The sequence below is a fragment of the Pimephales promelas genome, chromosome 18, assembly GCF_988280905.1.
Source record: "Pimephales promelas chromosome 18, fPimPro1.hap1.1, whole genome shotgun sequence".
NCBI classification, from domain to species: domain Eukaryota; kingdom Metazoa; phylum Chordata; class Actinopteri; order Cypriniformes; family Leuciscidae; genus Pimephales; species Pimephales promelas.
In genome coordinates this window covers 29,439,990-29,456,863 of record NC_142786.1, presented here as the reverse complement: position 1 = coordinate 29,456,863, position 16,874 = coordinate 29,439,990, and the positions used below count along the sequence as shown (strand labels likewise).

At 38.4% G+C, this 16,874-nt stretch overlaps 1 protein-coding gene across 5 annotated transcripts in view; it reads right to left on the bottom strand.

Moving 5' to 3' along the window:
* nrsn1l (neurensin 1-like) overlaps nucleotides 1-16,874 on the bottom strand; it is a 404,164-nt gene that overhangs the window by 74,241 nt on the left and 313,049 nt on the right. For all 5 annotated transcript variants that reach the window (XM_089123359.1, XM_089123357.1, XM_089123360.1 and 2 more), the window contains one exon: nucleotides 15,584-15,675. In XM_089123359.1, the coding sequence (XP_088979485.1) occupies nucleotides 15,584-15,594 (11 nt within the window). In that variant the 5' untranslated portion in view covers nucleotides 15,595-15,675. The remainder of the gene's footprint in view (nucleotides 1-15,583; nucleotides 15,676-16,874) is intronic.

The window sequence follows — 16,874 nt, the reverse complement described above, 5'->3', positions numbered from 1 at the left end:
TTCCTGGACTCATCTGTCGCAGCTTTAATTGCAAATTAAAATCCATACACTACATGGTTGAGGACACAACATTTGGGACCAGGGGCAGGTGGCCAATAGAGGGCGCTTTTTTATTTAAAGGGGTCATGAATTGGCTTTTTCAATTTTATTATATTGTCGTCTGAGGTCAACTTATGACATTCGCTTGGTTTTTTGCCTTCAAAAACATCAAAATGAAAAAGTAATAGGCTATTTTCTACCCAAGTTTAGAAGCTAATTGAAAAACGCTCAGTTTTTATGGGCGTCTCGCACTGAAGATTTGGAAGTAAACGCCCACTGCTGTGAGTGGAGAACAGTTTTGCATATTATAATGAGTTTCAACTCACCTGTCGATGCACTTGGGGGAAATTGTTTTGAAAACGTCCAATGTTGTAAAATGGCGACCAGAATGATTCTCCCATACATGTTCGACCCAGAGACCATGTGTTGCACAATTCCTGTCAGATCCAATACAGAAGGCACAGCACCGTTATTTCCTCTTAATCGGTCTGCAAATCCAGTCTTGTTTACTCAGTGAAATGAAGCGAACAGACGGACAATGTTTTACCTCATCAGCTGGAACGTCATTAAAAATAAAGTTTATCCATGCAGTCCTATTGGGATCCAGAGGAAGCTTATGCAGCGACTGTCTTCTTCCACAACCAGGCACGGCACAATATTTTGTATCGCTTGGTAGCTCGATCCGGTTTATCATCACGAGGTATAGGCATCTATGTTATTTATCTATGCGTGTAATGTGCAAATCGGTGGGCGGGGCTAAACCGGCCGTGTTGAAGTAGGCGTTGATCTTCTCCTGCAGGGATGGTGTTTTATCCTCTTTGACGTCATAGTTCCCCACTTTGAAAAACGAGTCGTTTGCTGAGGCTGGTGTCAATAAAAGCTTTTATTGGACTAACAAGGACATTTTCAGTTCTGAAACTTACAGGATATTCTTATAATATGATGAGCTCATATTAAGGAAAGTTTGATTTCTTAGTTCATCACCCATTTAAAGAATTATTTATGTTATAAAGGTAAAAAATGCACTGGAAATATCGATTTAAGGGGGCAAATATGGTCCCTTACTGAAAAAGGAGTGACTGCAGAAAGGGGGTACGCAGAAGGATGTTAAAAGCCTCTTGGGGTACAACACTCTAAGAGAACCACTGGGTTAAAGAATAGAACAAAATTAACATTAAAGCACAATACACATACCAGAGGTCACTTACAAAGTTAGGTTAAAGATACAAACAAATTGGGATTCAGTCAGACAAACATCATACAATAATAATTTACAGACTGTGAGCTGAATAGAAATATATATAAAAAAGTTTTTAAGAGGTTTTTGAAGGGTTGATGCTTGACAGATGCCTCGAGGATGATCCACAACGCTAATAGACCTGATTACGGTTAACAGACTATTAAAACTGACTGAATATGGCACAGCCCGTAAACCTAAGACATTTTTCAACAGCCGCACTAGACACAACTAATGTTGTTTGGGTCCCAAAGTTCTTCAATTTGTTTTGTGTTCCACAAAAATGAAAACAAAATAAAAATCGGTCGTTTCATCGTAAGTTTAAGAACTTTTTTAATCGCCCAAGTATCTTGTAGTCCCCTTTTTACCCTTTTCTGAACTCAAGGTGATGCACTGAATCGCTTTGTTGAGTTTTCTTACCATCTGCACTTGTTTTATGTTTCGGGACCTTCTTGTAATGGAAGCATTCTTACAGATGTTGTTTTCCTCAGAATGTTTCATTGCCACTGGCCAGAATCCAAACACACAGCACACAATGATGGTATAGACTAGAGTGTGTAAAGCATGACTCTAATGAGGGCATAGCAAGGCCTCCCAACTCCAGGAACAAGAGTCTGCACACTTCCCTCGCTCTCTTGTTCGTCAAAGTCAACCACACGCTCCTCACTCATCACTAAAACATTGGCCCTAAAGCCATGTAAAGCACAATAATACAAACACAAAGAAGATCACAATAATGCTTCACTCTTTAAAAGGACTGGGTCACATTCTCCTCATGAGCTTTCGCTAAAATCAGAGCTAAATATTTCACGCCACTCAGCCCGCAATAATTATTCCACTGTTCTTGGACTGCAAACAAAATGAAATATGGATCACAGGGATTTGGCGCGCGCTGTACACAGGTCCCTCTTATCAGAACTGAATATCTGATGGTGCTGCAACCTGTGCCTCGGCTGAACTTTCTCAAGAGTTTTCAGCATTGTCCACTGACATTTGCATTATTTAATGGCATGTTTTATTCAACTATAACAAGGCAAATAACGGACTAGATTTAAAATGGACAGGAAGTAAAGCTCCGCTGCCTGGATCTGACTTCTGAGTCGTTCTCTCTCTTTCTTTTTGCACCTTTGCTCTAGCTGACTGACTCCAGCTGTGGAACTCCTATAGAGGGATGTGCGCTCTGACAGCTAGAGGTAACGAGAGATTTATGTGTTTTGCTATAAACTTGCAGGTGCAAATCCGGAAGATCTCACACTTTTATAGATGGACTATAAAACTGATTCATAAAGAGAAATGTTGTGCTGCATTGTGCGCTTTTTGACTGTGCCGACATTGCAACACGCTATGAGTGAGTTTAAACAAACATACGCTGGCAAGGCAAGATGGATGTTCCACCAAATCAGGACACCGCATACCACGATATTATATTTCAAATCACAGACGTCAGCAAATATATTTAAACCTGATGTTCCTGATGCATCACACCCATCACCAGAACTCAAACAAGACTGTTTGATCTGGAAAAAAAACAAGCACTAGTTTAAGTAGTGGTTGCCAGGGTGTTGTTATGTAGTAGCTAAGGTTTTTGGGGATGGGTCCAAAAGAGCAAATTCTATATTAGGGGTGTGTCTGGACATGTCCGAAATCACCCCCTATACCCTTTGAATTTGAAGGGACAGTCATTTGTAGTGGTGTCCAAAACCACTGGACATTATCGAGTGCACTTATTCAATCGCGATAAAGCAGCTTGATCAACAGCTAGAGAATCAACGGCTAGAGAATACCCATAATGCACCGTGAGAGTCATACGACGAATGAATTGGTGAATTCCATTCATTTTCCAAACCGCTGGTCCAAGCATAATATCATACAGGTATAAGTTACTTTTTAATTGATTATTAAAGTGGACATATCATGCTAAATCCACTTTTTTAGCCCTTAAATGCATTTTGTTGCATATTTGGAGTGTTTATAAGTACAGAAAAGTTCTCTTCAGGTGCTTTGTTTATGCCTTTATATTCTGTTTTGGTCATATTTTTCAACCTGTTCAATCTATGTTGTATTTTGAACAATTACGTCACAGTATTTGCAGCGGAACTGACAAATAAGGACATTGACTAACCGGCCCAACACTTCGAGCAATCCGCCATTTTTTATTTCTCGCTCCGAATTTGTAGTCCAAGCAAGGGCAAGTCAAAATGTTCGGTTGTTGGTTGTAGTGACCCGAAGCACTTCAAGGATTCCAACTTCAACAGCCTCCGCCAGTATAAAGAAGGGTTTGCCGATCGACTTCGTCCGAATGAGGGGTCAATTCCTTCTATCTTTGGAGACGACGAACAGAGCAATTCGATAAGCTGTAAATATCGTTAATAAAAAATAAAGTATGTTACTTTCTTAAAACACATGTTGGTCATGGTTTAGCAGTACCTTTGTCTTTCTTTGTTTTTGTTTTGAAGTAACGTTACACTGCAGTAGTACTGAAGCCATACAGTACAGGTTTGGAACAACAACATGACTTTTCATTTTTGGGTGAACTATCCTTTTAAATGAAATGAATATTTTCAGTTTAACTAAAATGCTTTGGGCAATTAATGAAACATAGTTATTATTATTACAACCTTTACGTAAAGTAAACGGGGGAAAAGGTAAGTTTGATTGCCCTGAGAAATAATAGCATGTCTTCTCAAAAACAGGTTTTTGAGTAGTCATTCAGGTCTGTAACATGAACAATATGGGCTAAATTATGCATAAATGTTTAATAATTATGATTAGATTTTTTAAATCCCTACCCCTAAGATCACATGGTAATGTTTTACTTACGCATTCATTCACACGATTTTTGTGACACATAACATTATTTTAGCAGCAAGTCTAAAATCCAATACATCAGGAGAAGTGGATAGTAATTATTTTCCCAAGCTAAAAGAATCAAGGTTAGTGAAGGACACGTCAAGAGCACGACTGCGCTTCTTCAACCCATTCATGGGTTCACTGCATTTCAGCATTCAGGCAGTGGGACAGACGCAGCATCAGCTGGTGGGCTCTCAGGACTCGTAATGGAATAATGCCATGCTAACCAAATGGGGCTAATCCAGCATACAGGGCCTAAATCCTATCATTGATGTGTCAGATGTCATCAGAGCATTAGCGAATGAAGACCCCCTGCATGGAGAGAGTAAACAGTTTACAGAGAATCGCTCACAGATGCACGCAAGGTCACACTCTTGGAAAAGTCAGTGAGAGGAGTGTTTAACAGAATTTTGCTGACAAGATAAGAAGCACCCCTGCCGCAAAACAAGCCATATACCCTTATATGAAACTCATGCTGTTATTTAACAGAATTGTAGGGCATGTACAGTAACTATAAATAGCAGTTGAAGTCCTATATCTGTTTGCATTTGCAATGTAACTGAGTAATTGAAACAACTGCAGTTTTGTACATGCACAATAGCTACAAGAGATTCAATTGTAAACTTCGTACATCTTCTCTAATGAATATTCTATCATTATTTGCTGACCAAAATGTTGCTCCAAACTTAGGACTTTCTTCTTTCCACGAAAAAAGGTCTATCTATGGTAATATAATGATATAATTTAATAACAAAATCATTGCGTTCCATGCAATAACAATGTATGGGGACTGAAATTGATGGATTAAATGTATAACAATATTATATTTGAGGCGAGCAGGACGAGGCCGTGGGACGTGAGAGAATGGTCAACGACTACTTTTAAGATGCTAAAATGCTACCTAATTGCTATTATATTTCTCAAAAATGTGGTGGTAACCCCGCTGATTTCGAAGTAAGTAAACTCACAGGTTAAACTGAAAATTCCCTAGTAATATACACATCCCAATGCCATCCAAGATATCCATGTATTCTTTCCTCAGTGGAAGAGAGAATAAGTTTGAGGAAAACATTTCTGGAATTTTCTTCGAATAATGGACTTCAATGGCAACCAACGTTTTGAGCGTGACCTTTCAACATGATGCCGTAGTTCCTGATGCATTGTAGATCAGCTTAATTTAAGTTATATATATATATATATATATATATATATATATATATATATATATATATTAGGGCTGTCAGTTGAATGCGTTATTAATGGCGTTACCGCAAACCCATTTTAATGGTGTCTTTTTGGCCTAGCAAACTTTGTAGTTTTCTTTCACATGCTTTTGCAACAGGACGCGGCATGCGCGCGCTGCGCTATGAAACCCATTTATGGCTTGCGCCGTGCGAGGACGTTTTGTTGCTTCGTCGTTTACGTTTGCTTTTAAAAAGTTGCCAAAAGGTTCCATTGACAAGTCCAAAATGATCTGTGTGTTTAATGTAATCATCGTCGCAGCACGTCCAGTCTATGATGGCCAAGCACACACACACACAGCTGATGCGAATTCTCCGCCCCCTCGTCATTATCAGGACCTCGTCAGTATTTCTTTCTCCCTTTTATTGATGGACAGTGTGACATTGTGTGAGAGATTATTTGCTCCAAGTGAGAATTTTTGTGTGAATTGTATACAGCAATGTTGTTTTCAATAAAACAAACAAACAAACAAAAAACATTTGCACAAAGCAAGCCGATACACTTTTGCATGTTGATAAGAGCATTAAAATGAGAAAAAAATAATAGGACAAAAAGAAATCAAGAGACGTTTACAATGTGCGATTAATCGCGAGTTAACCATGACATAATTGCGATTAATCGCGATTAAAAACAAAACAAAAACATTTGCACAAAGCAAGCCGATCCACTTTTTCATGTTGATAAGAGCATTACAATGAGAAAAAAAATAATGGGACAAAAAGAAATCAAGAGACATTTACAATAGATAAAAATGTGCGATTAATTGCGAGTTAACTACGACATTATTGCGATTAATCGCGATTAAATATATTAATCGTTTGACAGCACTTTATATAATAATATATATAATACAATAAGCCATAACTGATGAAAATAACCATAATTTTTTACATTTTCGGTCAAATATTGCACTACAAACAACAATAAGTTGTAAATGATAGCAAATGGACATTCTATAAATAGGATAATCCATAACTAGCTGTGCATTCAATTATTTGTGGATTATCCCTTACCTAGGGATAGGCCAGTGATTCTTTCACAGCCTTGCACCTCAATTATTGACTGTATTTACTATAAAATGAAACCAGAGGAATTTAGCATAAACAGTAGGCCCTGGTAATAATGTTTAAATTGTTAATTTGTCTTTTTCCCAGGATGTTTGTTTTTTTAAACTACTGTAAAATAAGAAACAGGTAAGATTTTAAAACAGGCTCTTATGACTGTACATTATCCCTTAAATGTCCATCTTGTTTGATCATTTAAGCTCAAATCTGCTTGCTAGGAACGTGTTTAGCACTTGTTCCTGATCACCCTGTCAGGATTTATTTTGAGATAACAACTAGTTGGAATGTATTTTATCCCTTGCATGTAATATACATTAAAATAATTGCAATATTATATTATATATAAATGATTTTAATTCCAAGGTGAACTAACCCTTTATTAAACTAAATTGAAAAAGTTTAACATTCCTGTACTCAAAGGACGCAGTCTGACAAAGAGAGTGGGAGAAAAAGAGAGAGAGAGATAACCAATATGAAAAATGTGAAGAAGCAATGCACTGAAATGTCAGCATCTAATGGAGTCCAGGTTGCTAAAGTAAGCTCTCGTAGCCCCTACTGTGCACACAGCGGAGCGGCGGCGTATGTGACCTCCGCCCTGTATACTCATTGTAATGTGCTGAGGATGGTGAAGGGGACGCCCAGCGCAACAAAGCTCATTTACAGCTGTATACAGCGGCGTACATATAGAGAACTCTCACCTAGAGCAACACCAGACCGATCAATAACACAGTCAATACCTTATTTTTCATCCAATTTAAACAAAACCTACAGACGCCCCGAGTGCTACGCCAACAGGTTTATGAATTCTAGACGTGCTGGAAATGCATTTTGGCTCGGGCTATGACACCCCTCAGAACAAGCAATGAAAATGGGGCCATGATCACTTTAATCATTACCTGCAGTCAGGGAGAGTCAGTCCGGCGAGAACTCGAGGGTGGAGGGGGACGTTTTGAGGACTTCGTCTCCCAAAGTCAGGTCACCATTTCCCACACAAAACCATCAGCATTAGAGGCTAACAGCGGGGAATTCAGAGGTATTTCACCATTAACACCAAGAAAGACATTACTTAATTAATTAATGGCCTCAGAGTTAATTAAGTAATGAGGTCCTGTTTTATCGTCGGATGTGTGATAGCAGACTGCCAGGAGATCCCTCTCATAAATCTAAAATCAGAAACGAGATCAGTTAAATCTGACAACCAGTGAAATGTCACTCTATCAAAGATAATGAGTAATATCTCACCCACGAATCTTATTTCCTGATGAATTAAACATTTGAGATTACACCACAAACAGCTGGATACTGGCTGATTCATGACAGCCATAAAGACATATCCAATCTCATTTTAATCTCCATTATTCATAAAGCGTGAAACATCCCACACGGTATCTGTTCAATAATTACCAGCACTTTCGTGATGATGTTTAGGAACAACTGCCGTATACCGGATCGAAATTTCCCATGATTCTGATGAGCCATGTGGGGTTTCGTTTTAATCCGAATGGAGCAATGGATATAAAATGTGTAGCATTTAATCTTGACAACAGCCATATATTATGAACTCTGCAAAGAATTGTTATAGCTTATGCAGTATACTTACAAGCCTGCAATTACCAGCCCACAAAAAAATCTGCACCCAAAGACGTGTATAACAGTCCATGATAAATCTAGTTTAAAATGCATGTGGCAACCCTTTTTTTCAGAATTAAAAAAGTTTCAAAAAAAGTAAAAAGCAATATAGATTCATTATTATAACATTTTCCTTGCACATCGAACACACGTGAATGAATACATATTTATCAAATTATTTTACATTTTGCATATTAATTATTAATTGCATTATTAATTCAGAAAATTCATTACATTTTTTTGAGTTACAACACTTTGCCTTGTCATATATATGATATTAAAATTATATTGTATTATGTTGTGTTACGTTGTTATGTTATGTTACATTGTATTATATTTAGGGCTGTCAAACGATTAATCGCATCCAAAATAAAAGTTTGTGTTTACATAATATATGTGGGTGCACTGTGTATGATTATATAAATATATTTTTCCTAAATATATATATATATATATAATATATATATATATATATATTTTTTAGGAAAAATATGATTTATATATAAAATATTTATATATAATATAAATTATAAATAAATCTATATACAGAATATACATAAAAATATTTCTTATATATATATATATATATATATATACACACATATATAATTATTTTATATATATATATATATATATATATAAAATAATTATACACAGTGCACCCACACATATTATGTTAACACAAACTTTTATTTTGGATGCGATTAATCGCGATTCATTCTTTGACAGCCCTAATAATATTATATTATATTATATTATATTATATTATATTATATTATATTATATTATATTATATTATATTATATTAGATTAGATTAGATTATTATATTATAACAGAACTGCAATGCTTATCACTCACAAAATTCTAAACATCCTCCACCATGTATATTTGTTTATTAAATATTTTGGCTAATTTGATCGAACATATCAATAGTAGTTTAAATATAAAAATCTGATTTTTTGCCCAAATCAGCATGTGAAATGTGAAAAAAAAGCTGCATATTCCGTCTCGGCATAGCTACTGTATTATGCATCATATTAATGCTAAGTATGTTTCAACTGATTCAAAGGCGTCTTCAAACTGTCAACAGTTTGGTGGAGTAGTTTTGATAAGCGAGATCTTGATGAGAATTTCAATAATATCCCGCTGTAATGCATCATATTTAGCCACATCCAAACTTTTTCACCCTTGGAGGCAAAGTGAGTTTAATGTAATTAGGGACACAGATTCCTTACACACTAGACAGCATGCCGTGTGATAAATGACTATTCATTGGGGACAACAAGCAACAGCAGGTCACATGCCTCTTTCTCTCTCTCTCTCTCCCTTTCCAAACAAAAAGAACCCTCAGGGACATTTCTGATACTCACAAACTATTCTGCACAATGCCTGTGTGTTTGTGGTTATCTCGCATGGAGCGCAGGCAATGCAACTTAGACCACCTAGGTTGTATGGCCAGTGAATTGGATCTCTCTCATAGAATCCTGGCAGGCTGCCATTTGCACGACTATTAAACTTGGAAAGATAAGGTCATCCAGAGAGAGAGAGGCATACCAGGATACCTAGACTGAAAGTGAGCTGTCTAATAAGAACATAAGTGTGCAGACTGTTCAATCCGTCCTCTCCTCTGTTAAATCTGGATGAAGGGGTTTCTGCAGCTAAGCAGATATAATTGAACTTCATGTTGCAGGGTTGACCACTTTTTTCTGTCCTAGCACTTCACACTTGTCAGCCGGTCAAGCGTGCCGGGTCACAGGTGCCTAGAGGAAAACAATATCTCCTTTCACTGCAGCAATAAGATTTGAGTGGAGTTACATCAAATTGCACAGACGGAATGCAGTTTCTTTCTCTAGGTTGGGAATGAATTGCAATACTGTCATTAAAGGAAGGAACGTACCTTCCCACTTTTCATCTGCCTCTATCTTTTTCAGAAGTTGCTTCCCTGTGACCTTTCCCGACCTTAAACTGAATGGCAATATGCTGAACAGATGGAGTCAGGGGTCAGCTTTCTTCTTTCGCTCTTCCTGTCTCTTGTTAATATCTGTCATTCTAAACCTGTAGCTGTGACTTGCAATCAATACTGTAATTTAGGAGGTTGTTGGAAATGAGCTAGTTGATTTGCAATACTCCCCGTTCCCACAGGTGGGCTTTACTGACCTTTCCTGAATGACAACAAAACGTAGTTTTTTATGTCTCTGAGGGGTTTTCACAGTGCGCTTAAATCAGGGTAATGATCTTTTTTATATCCCAGATCAAAAACACTTTTAACCCTGGGTTAAGCGATGTTTCACACTTGTAATTTTGAAGTCGGAGATATGAAATCCTGATTCAGAGCAGCATATTTTGTAGTGCGAACAGAATTTTGAGGTACAGTAGTGCCAGACCGATATATCGGCAGACCGATATTATCGGCCGATATTAGGCATTTTCCCAACTATCGGTATCGGCAGTTATAATGGCCGATAAATGAATATTTCAAAAATAAAATAAAAACGGACGAAACACGCTTTAACCATGTCATGAGTGTTGGAGTTGTGTAGTTTGTCCACCAGAGGGCACTCTACACCGTTCCTGTTGGCAACATTCGTTGAGTTGGTCACGATACATACATTGCTTAAATAACAATTAAAAGAACATCCCCATCAGTTCTCTTAACTCAAATAAGCATGACAAAATTTGTGACTATCATGTCCAGTTTAAAAAAATAAATAAAAAAATAAATAAAATATCGGCCGATATATCGGAATATCGGATTTTAAAACCGAAAACTATTTGTATCGGTATCGGCCTTCAAAATCCTTCATCGGTCGGGCTCTAATATACAGTGTGAACCTATGCAGTGTTAGAATGTTACAGCGAGAGCAGCAAACCACCATTCACAAACTAAATAGTGCTTAACTCATTAAATATTCATGAGAGTAGTACAGATGCGCAAACTTTCAGACAGAAAACATTAAACTGCAGCAAGAGCATAAGTAGTGTCATTTCCATTAGCATCATTAAAACAGGTCACTGAATAGTTAAATCTGTAAATAAGCATGCTAACCCTGGGTTTAGAAATGTACAGGTGAGATTTTAAAGATTGAACACTGATGATTTAATTACAAACTGAGGGTAAAGTATGAACAGTGTATAAAACATACATTTACCTAGTGTTTAGTGTGGCCCTGGGCTGATTTAATGTGAAAAGCCCAAAAGATAGCATTAATTAAACTAGAGAATGTGTGAAATAATAAAGGAATGCATGACGTGCTCAGGCATTGCGACTTCAGCTGAACTGAAATCTGACCTTTGTTAGGGGACAGTCAAATCGTGTTCATGTATAAATGCTTGTTCCCGTCAGCTGTCCTTATCTTAACCACTAGGCAAAAACATTCAGACCCAATGAAATGGGATTCCTTATCAAAGCTTATACAAAAGGACAACTGTTCCTGAGTAGTTAGAGCTAAAGCTCTGGACAGAACTGTCTCTGCCCTGTAGGTCTCAATCTCAATATAGACCTTAATCCAACCAGACTGTTTTCGAAGAATATTAATAGAACCTCAATGGTAACCAAAGGGAAGATGACAGGTTTTGAAGGTCAAAAATCATAAACATTACAAACGCGGCAGAGAAATTATGAATATAATCTATTCGTTTTTCTTAAGGCTATGGTATGCTACAGATGTCATCTAAAATGTAGACAACACAGCCAGCGAGACAAGAGAATAAGCATGTTTAATAAGCATTTATCAAAAGGCCTCGCTTAATTACAAGACAGGCGGGCACATTTTAAGCTAATTGCCCCTGTGTTTACGTGTGTGGGGTTTGTGTGTGTAAAACGGACAGAACAAACACATGTGTACAGGCCTTGAGAATACACTTCTAGACTGCCGAAATGTCTGAGTCTAAATCTTTTAAAACTCAGAATAAATTGCCATTGCTCTTGGGGATCCAAACAAACCCTGGGCTGAAAACAAACACACTAGGAGACGAGATGTGCACTGTGCAGGCCATCAATTCTGAATACTGATTGTTGAGAATGTACTTACCGCAGGTCTTAGGCAATGAATCCCCTGATGACCGGCTTGGCAAGGCCTTTTAACCCACACAGGGACTATTCTAAAAGAATGATTTTTTATTTTATTTTATTTTGCAGAAAAGACCAGCATTTCCATTTCCAGGATATGTATGCTCTGCATGCAGGTATCCAGCATGAGATGTTTGAATGCTGGTGTCTATCATAAGTTTATCAAGCGACGAGAATACACTTTGTGCGGAAATAAAACAAAAATAACGAATTTGCGATGCGCGAGAATTGCGCAACAAGTAGTAGAATAAGCAAAGATAAGAACGCAATTCTCAAATTTAATCAAAAATATCAATTATATTGAAATTAAAGGGTTAGTTCACCCAAAATGTATTTACTCACCCTCATGTTGTTCCAACCCCGTCAGACCTTCGTTCATCTTCGGAACACAAATTAAGATATTTAAAGGGTTAGTTCACCCAAAAATGAAAATTCTGTCAGTATTTACTCACCCTCATGTTGTTCCAATCCCGTAAGACCTTCGTTCATCTTCGGAACACAAATTAAGATATTTAAGATATTAAGATCGCTCCTGCATACAGTCCATAGGCTTCTTGAGGGACTGGCTCTTGCTGTCCCCGAAAAGTCATTAAAGACATCGTTAAAATAGCCCAAGTGACTACAGGGGCTCAATCTTAAGTTTATCAAACGACGAGAACACTTTTGTGCGCAAAAAAACAACAAAAATAACGACTTTATTTCAACTATTCACTTCCTTCTCCATGAGCCTGTAAGTCAGTTAACGTAGTGTGATTGCGTAGAGCTACGTCACACGTGGGCTCACTATTGGCCGACGCTGGTCATGTGTGTGTGATGCGTGTGACATACAATAACAGAAGCTTACGCTATTAAGCTAGTAACCTGACTCGCGCAGAGGGATAAATAAACGAATAGTTGAAATAAAGTCGTTATTTTTGTTGTTTTTTTGCGCACAAAAGTGTTATCGTCGTTTGATAAACTTAAGATTGAGCCCCTGTAGTCACTTGGACTATTTTAACGATGTCTTTAATGACTTTTCGAGGACAGCAAGAGCCAGTCCCTCAAGAAGCCTATGGACTGTATGCAGGAGCGATCTTAATATCTTAAATATCTTAATTTGTATTCCGAAGATGAACGAAGGTCTTACGGGGTTGGAACAACATGAGGGTGAGTAAATACTGACAGAATTTTCATTTTTGGGTGAACTAACCCTTTAAGATATTAAGATCGCTCCTGCATACAAGTCCATAGGCTTTTTGAGGGAATGACTTGCTGTCCTCGAAAAGTCATTGAAGACATTGTTAAAATAGTCCAAGTGACTACAGGGGCTCAATCTTAAGTTTATCAAATGACGAGAACACTTTTGTGCGCAAAAAAACAACAATAATAACAACTTTATTTCAACTATTCGTTTATTTCTCCCTCTGCGCGAGTCAGGTTAATTTAATAGCGTAAGCTTCTGTTATTGTACGTCACACGCATCACACACATGACCAGCGTCGGCCAATAGTGAGCCTACGTGTGACGTAGCTTTACGCAATCACACTACGTTAACGGACTACAGGCCCATGGAGAAGGAAGTGTATAGTTGAAATAAAGTCGTTATTTTTGTTTGTTTTTGCGCACAAAAAGTGTTCTCGTCGTTTGATAGTTAAAATTGAGCCACTGTAGTCACTTGGACTATTTTAACGATGTCTTTAATGACTTTTCGATGACAGCAAGTGTCATTCCCTCAAGAAGCCTATGGACTAGTATGCAGGAGCGATCTTAATATCTTAAATATCTTAATTTGTGTTCCGAAGATGAACGAAGGTCTTACGTGGTTGGAAGAACATGAGGGTGAGTAAATACTGACAGAATTTTTGGGTGAACTAACCCTTTAAGGATAATATTTGGCTTCAATATCGTGGAAAAGAGGTTTCCCCCTAGCTATGCAGTACGAGAGAACCCCCTCATAAGTAGGGTTGGGTATCGTTTGAATTTGAACGATTCTGATTCCGATTCCTTGTTTCGATCAAAAAAGTTTAGCTAACCTTGCTAACCAACGGCCTTTCTGAAGGAAATACTCCTTCTGTAAAAATACTCCTTTTGTCACAAATTTTGCATTTTGCCGAGATTTCGTTATTTTTAGAAAAGTGAAGCCACACTTTGGACCGCCGACGTAAGCTACTCATGTTCGACTCGCGCGGTTATGCCAACACTTCCGGTAGACGCTTCTTCGTTGGTGTTGTTCAGCGGTTTCTTCTTCCGCTCGGCGGACTGTGAATATCGAAACTAGGAATCGAAATTTTTACTTTTGAACGATTCCGGGAAAAATGAAAAGTTAGTCTCGGTTCCAATCGATACTCGATTCTCGATACCCAACCCTACTCATAAGAGAACTAATAATTATGCTATAAAAATGCAAGAAATCCCCATGTAGCTAAAGGTTCTTCACACGTAACAGTTTGCGGCGTTTCAAAGATCGTGTCCGACCCTGATACAGTGGGTGATATATTGGAATTGATAAAGATTGATACAGTGGGAGATTTTCAGTCCTATTCTGAATTTAGATCACATTGAAAGAGCTGTGGCTGAAAAACACAAATCTGCGGGAGAGTGATGAGAGTGTGATGCAATTTGCTGTCAAGCCGAGGGAACAGCTGAAGCTCCAGGGAGACTCAATCCCATCGATTTATGACATCAAAACAAATGACATCACGGTTCTATCTCTGCCTGCGCAGTGGAGCGAGGGTCATTAGACAGCGTTCACACGCACCCAGCAAACACACACCCACAAGTTCCATACAGGTGGGATGACAAAAATGGATCTTCAATTCACAGGCCATTCACAAGTTAGATTGGCATATTGAACTAGCTGGTGAACTGGAGGAGACAAAAGAGGGAAAGCGAGGGCGATGGAAAATGTGTTTGTTAAGGGCCTCTGTCTCTGGGAAAGGTTTAGATTTTTTAATAGATTGGATAGCTGCTTCTGGAATTTCAGAGTCACTTTCATGTTAATTGTGCCACTATTAGAAAGCATACCAGAGGCCAGAGGTATTTCAATTACAGTACACACACACGTTCTTACAGCAAGTGAACACACACATTCGCAGAGTGTGTTTCCCTGCACCTGTGCCAGTTATGATTTGGGGCATGTGTACGCCACTTAAAGTTTCCATCTCATCATGGAAAAGGGAAGTGGTGGGGTAGTCAAAGTGGAAAAATAGAGAGAGAGAGAGAGAGAGTTCAAGAAACGCTAAATCCAGAGGGACTCTTGTTCTGATTATTTTGCGGAAAAGAGGATTACGGTACACTTTCATTTGGATGACCAGAAAATGTGGGATTATCCCTAAACTGCCATACGCTTACTGTATGTCTGCCCGTGTGTCTTTGCTCAAATGTGAACACGTTCCTGGCGGGTACATCTGAGTAACAAGAAAGAGCGAAGAAAAAAGTGGAGGAGGGAGGTACACCAGAGTTCAGGTCATTACCGAGACTCCATTGATGTTTTGGGTGCAGCTCCAGGCAGGCTGGTATCCTGATGCGACTCCTCGGTCGTTCGCCCCTCTCTCTCTCTCTGGATCTGAAAAAGACAGAGTAGATCTACATAAGCCGGTGAATATTTGATAATCCTCTTCTGACAGCCCGAACCAGGTGAGGAGAAACTGAAATCGGCTAATGAGCACCACCGGAGAACCGGCACACGCATTCGCATTACGGTACATACCCATACCCAAATGCAAAACACAACAGCTGGCCGCTTCCTCGGTTACATTCGAACGCAGTGTTAACATTGAGCTTCGTGGCTGGTTGATGGCTGTCAGTGGGCGAATGTCATTGCAGCTGTCACTGAGACTGTAACGGTGAGGGGTGTTAGAGGAGAACTCCCTAATTCACAGCAATCAGTTGGTGTGAGCTTCCCATGCCAGTGCTAAAGCCCAGTTAGGCCCGTAAGAAGAGCGGAGATGGCCTGCTGACAACCAAGAGGGGAGGAGGGATTTAGAGAGGATGCTGGGATAGGCTGCTCATCTTTAGCCTTACCCAGCTGACAAGATCAAGAGATCAGCCATAGCCAGGCTGGCTTTCTCTTTTCCTTATACATCCCTTGTTATCTACCTCTTATCGTTCTGTGTATCTGCCCATCCACCTCTTGCCCTCTTCAGAGTGCCGACTCTTCTTGCCGGGCCTGCCGGTCTAATACACCGCTATTATTCTCTTTCTCGCTTGCTCTTGGTTGTAACAGGCCACAGGAATAACCTCCATTCACATAATCCAAGGTGTTAGATTTGTAATTATCTACAACTGAATGAGATTTTGTGTGTGATCGTGCATGTTGCTGTGTATAAGAGTCCACAGAGATGGTTTCTCTACAGGAGTATAACCTCCTTGCTCACAAACATAAGAGCTATACTATCTTTAAATCAAGTGCATATGAAAATTAAACAAAATCTGGAGGCCTTGAACCGTAATGTGCATATAACAAATAAAAAAAAAATGATAAAAAACCTAATTTGTTTTCTGAATGCATCTATTGGTCCACAGGTGTAGTTACTCATATGTGGCCAATTATTCTAGTTAGTTTTTTTTTGTGTGTGCATATTTTATACATGGATAAGCATATTAAGAGAGCTAATATTAGAAAATGCATTACACAAATGTGTGAGAGAATAAACTGATCAAATAATAAATGTAACAATAATCAAAGTAAAGCAAGTGGTTCTTTCTCTAAAATCTGATTAAATTTAATTAATCTGATTAAATTTAATTAATCTGCCAAGTTGT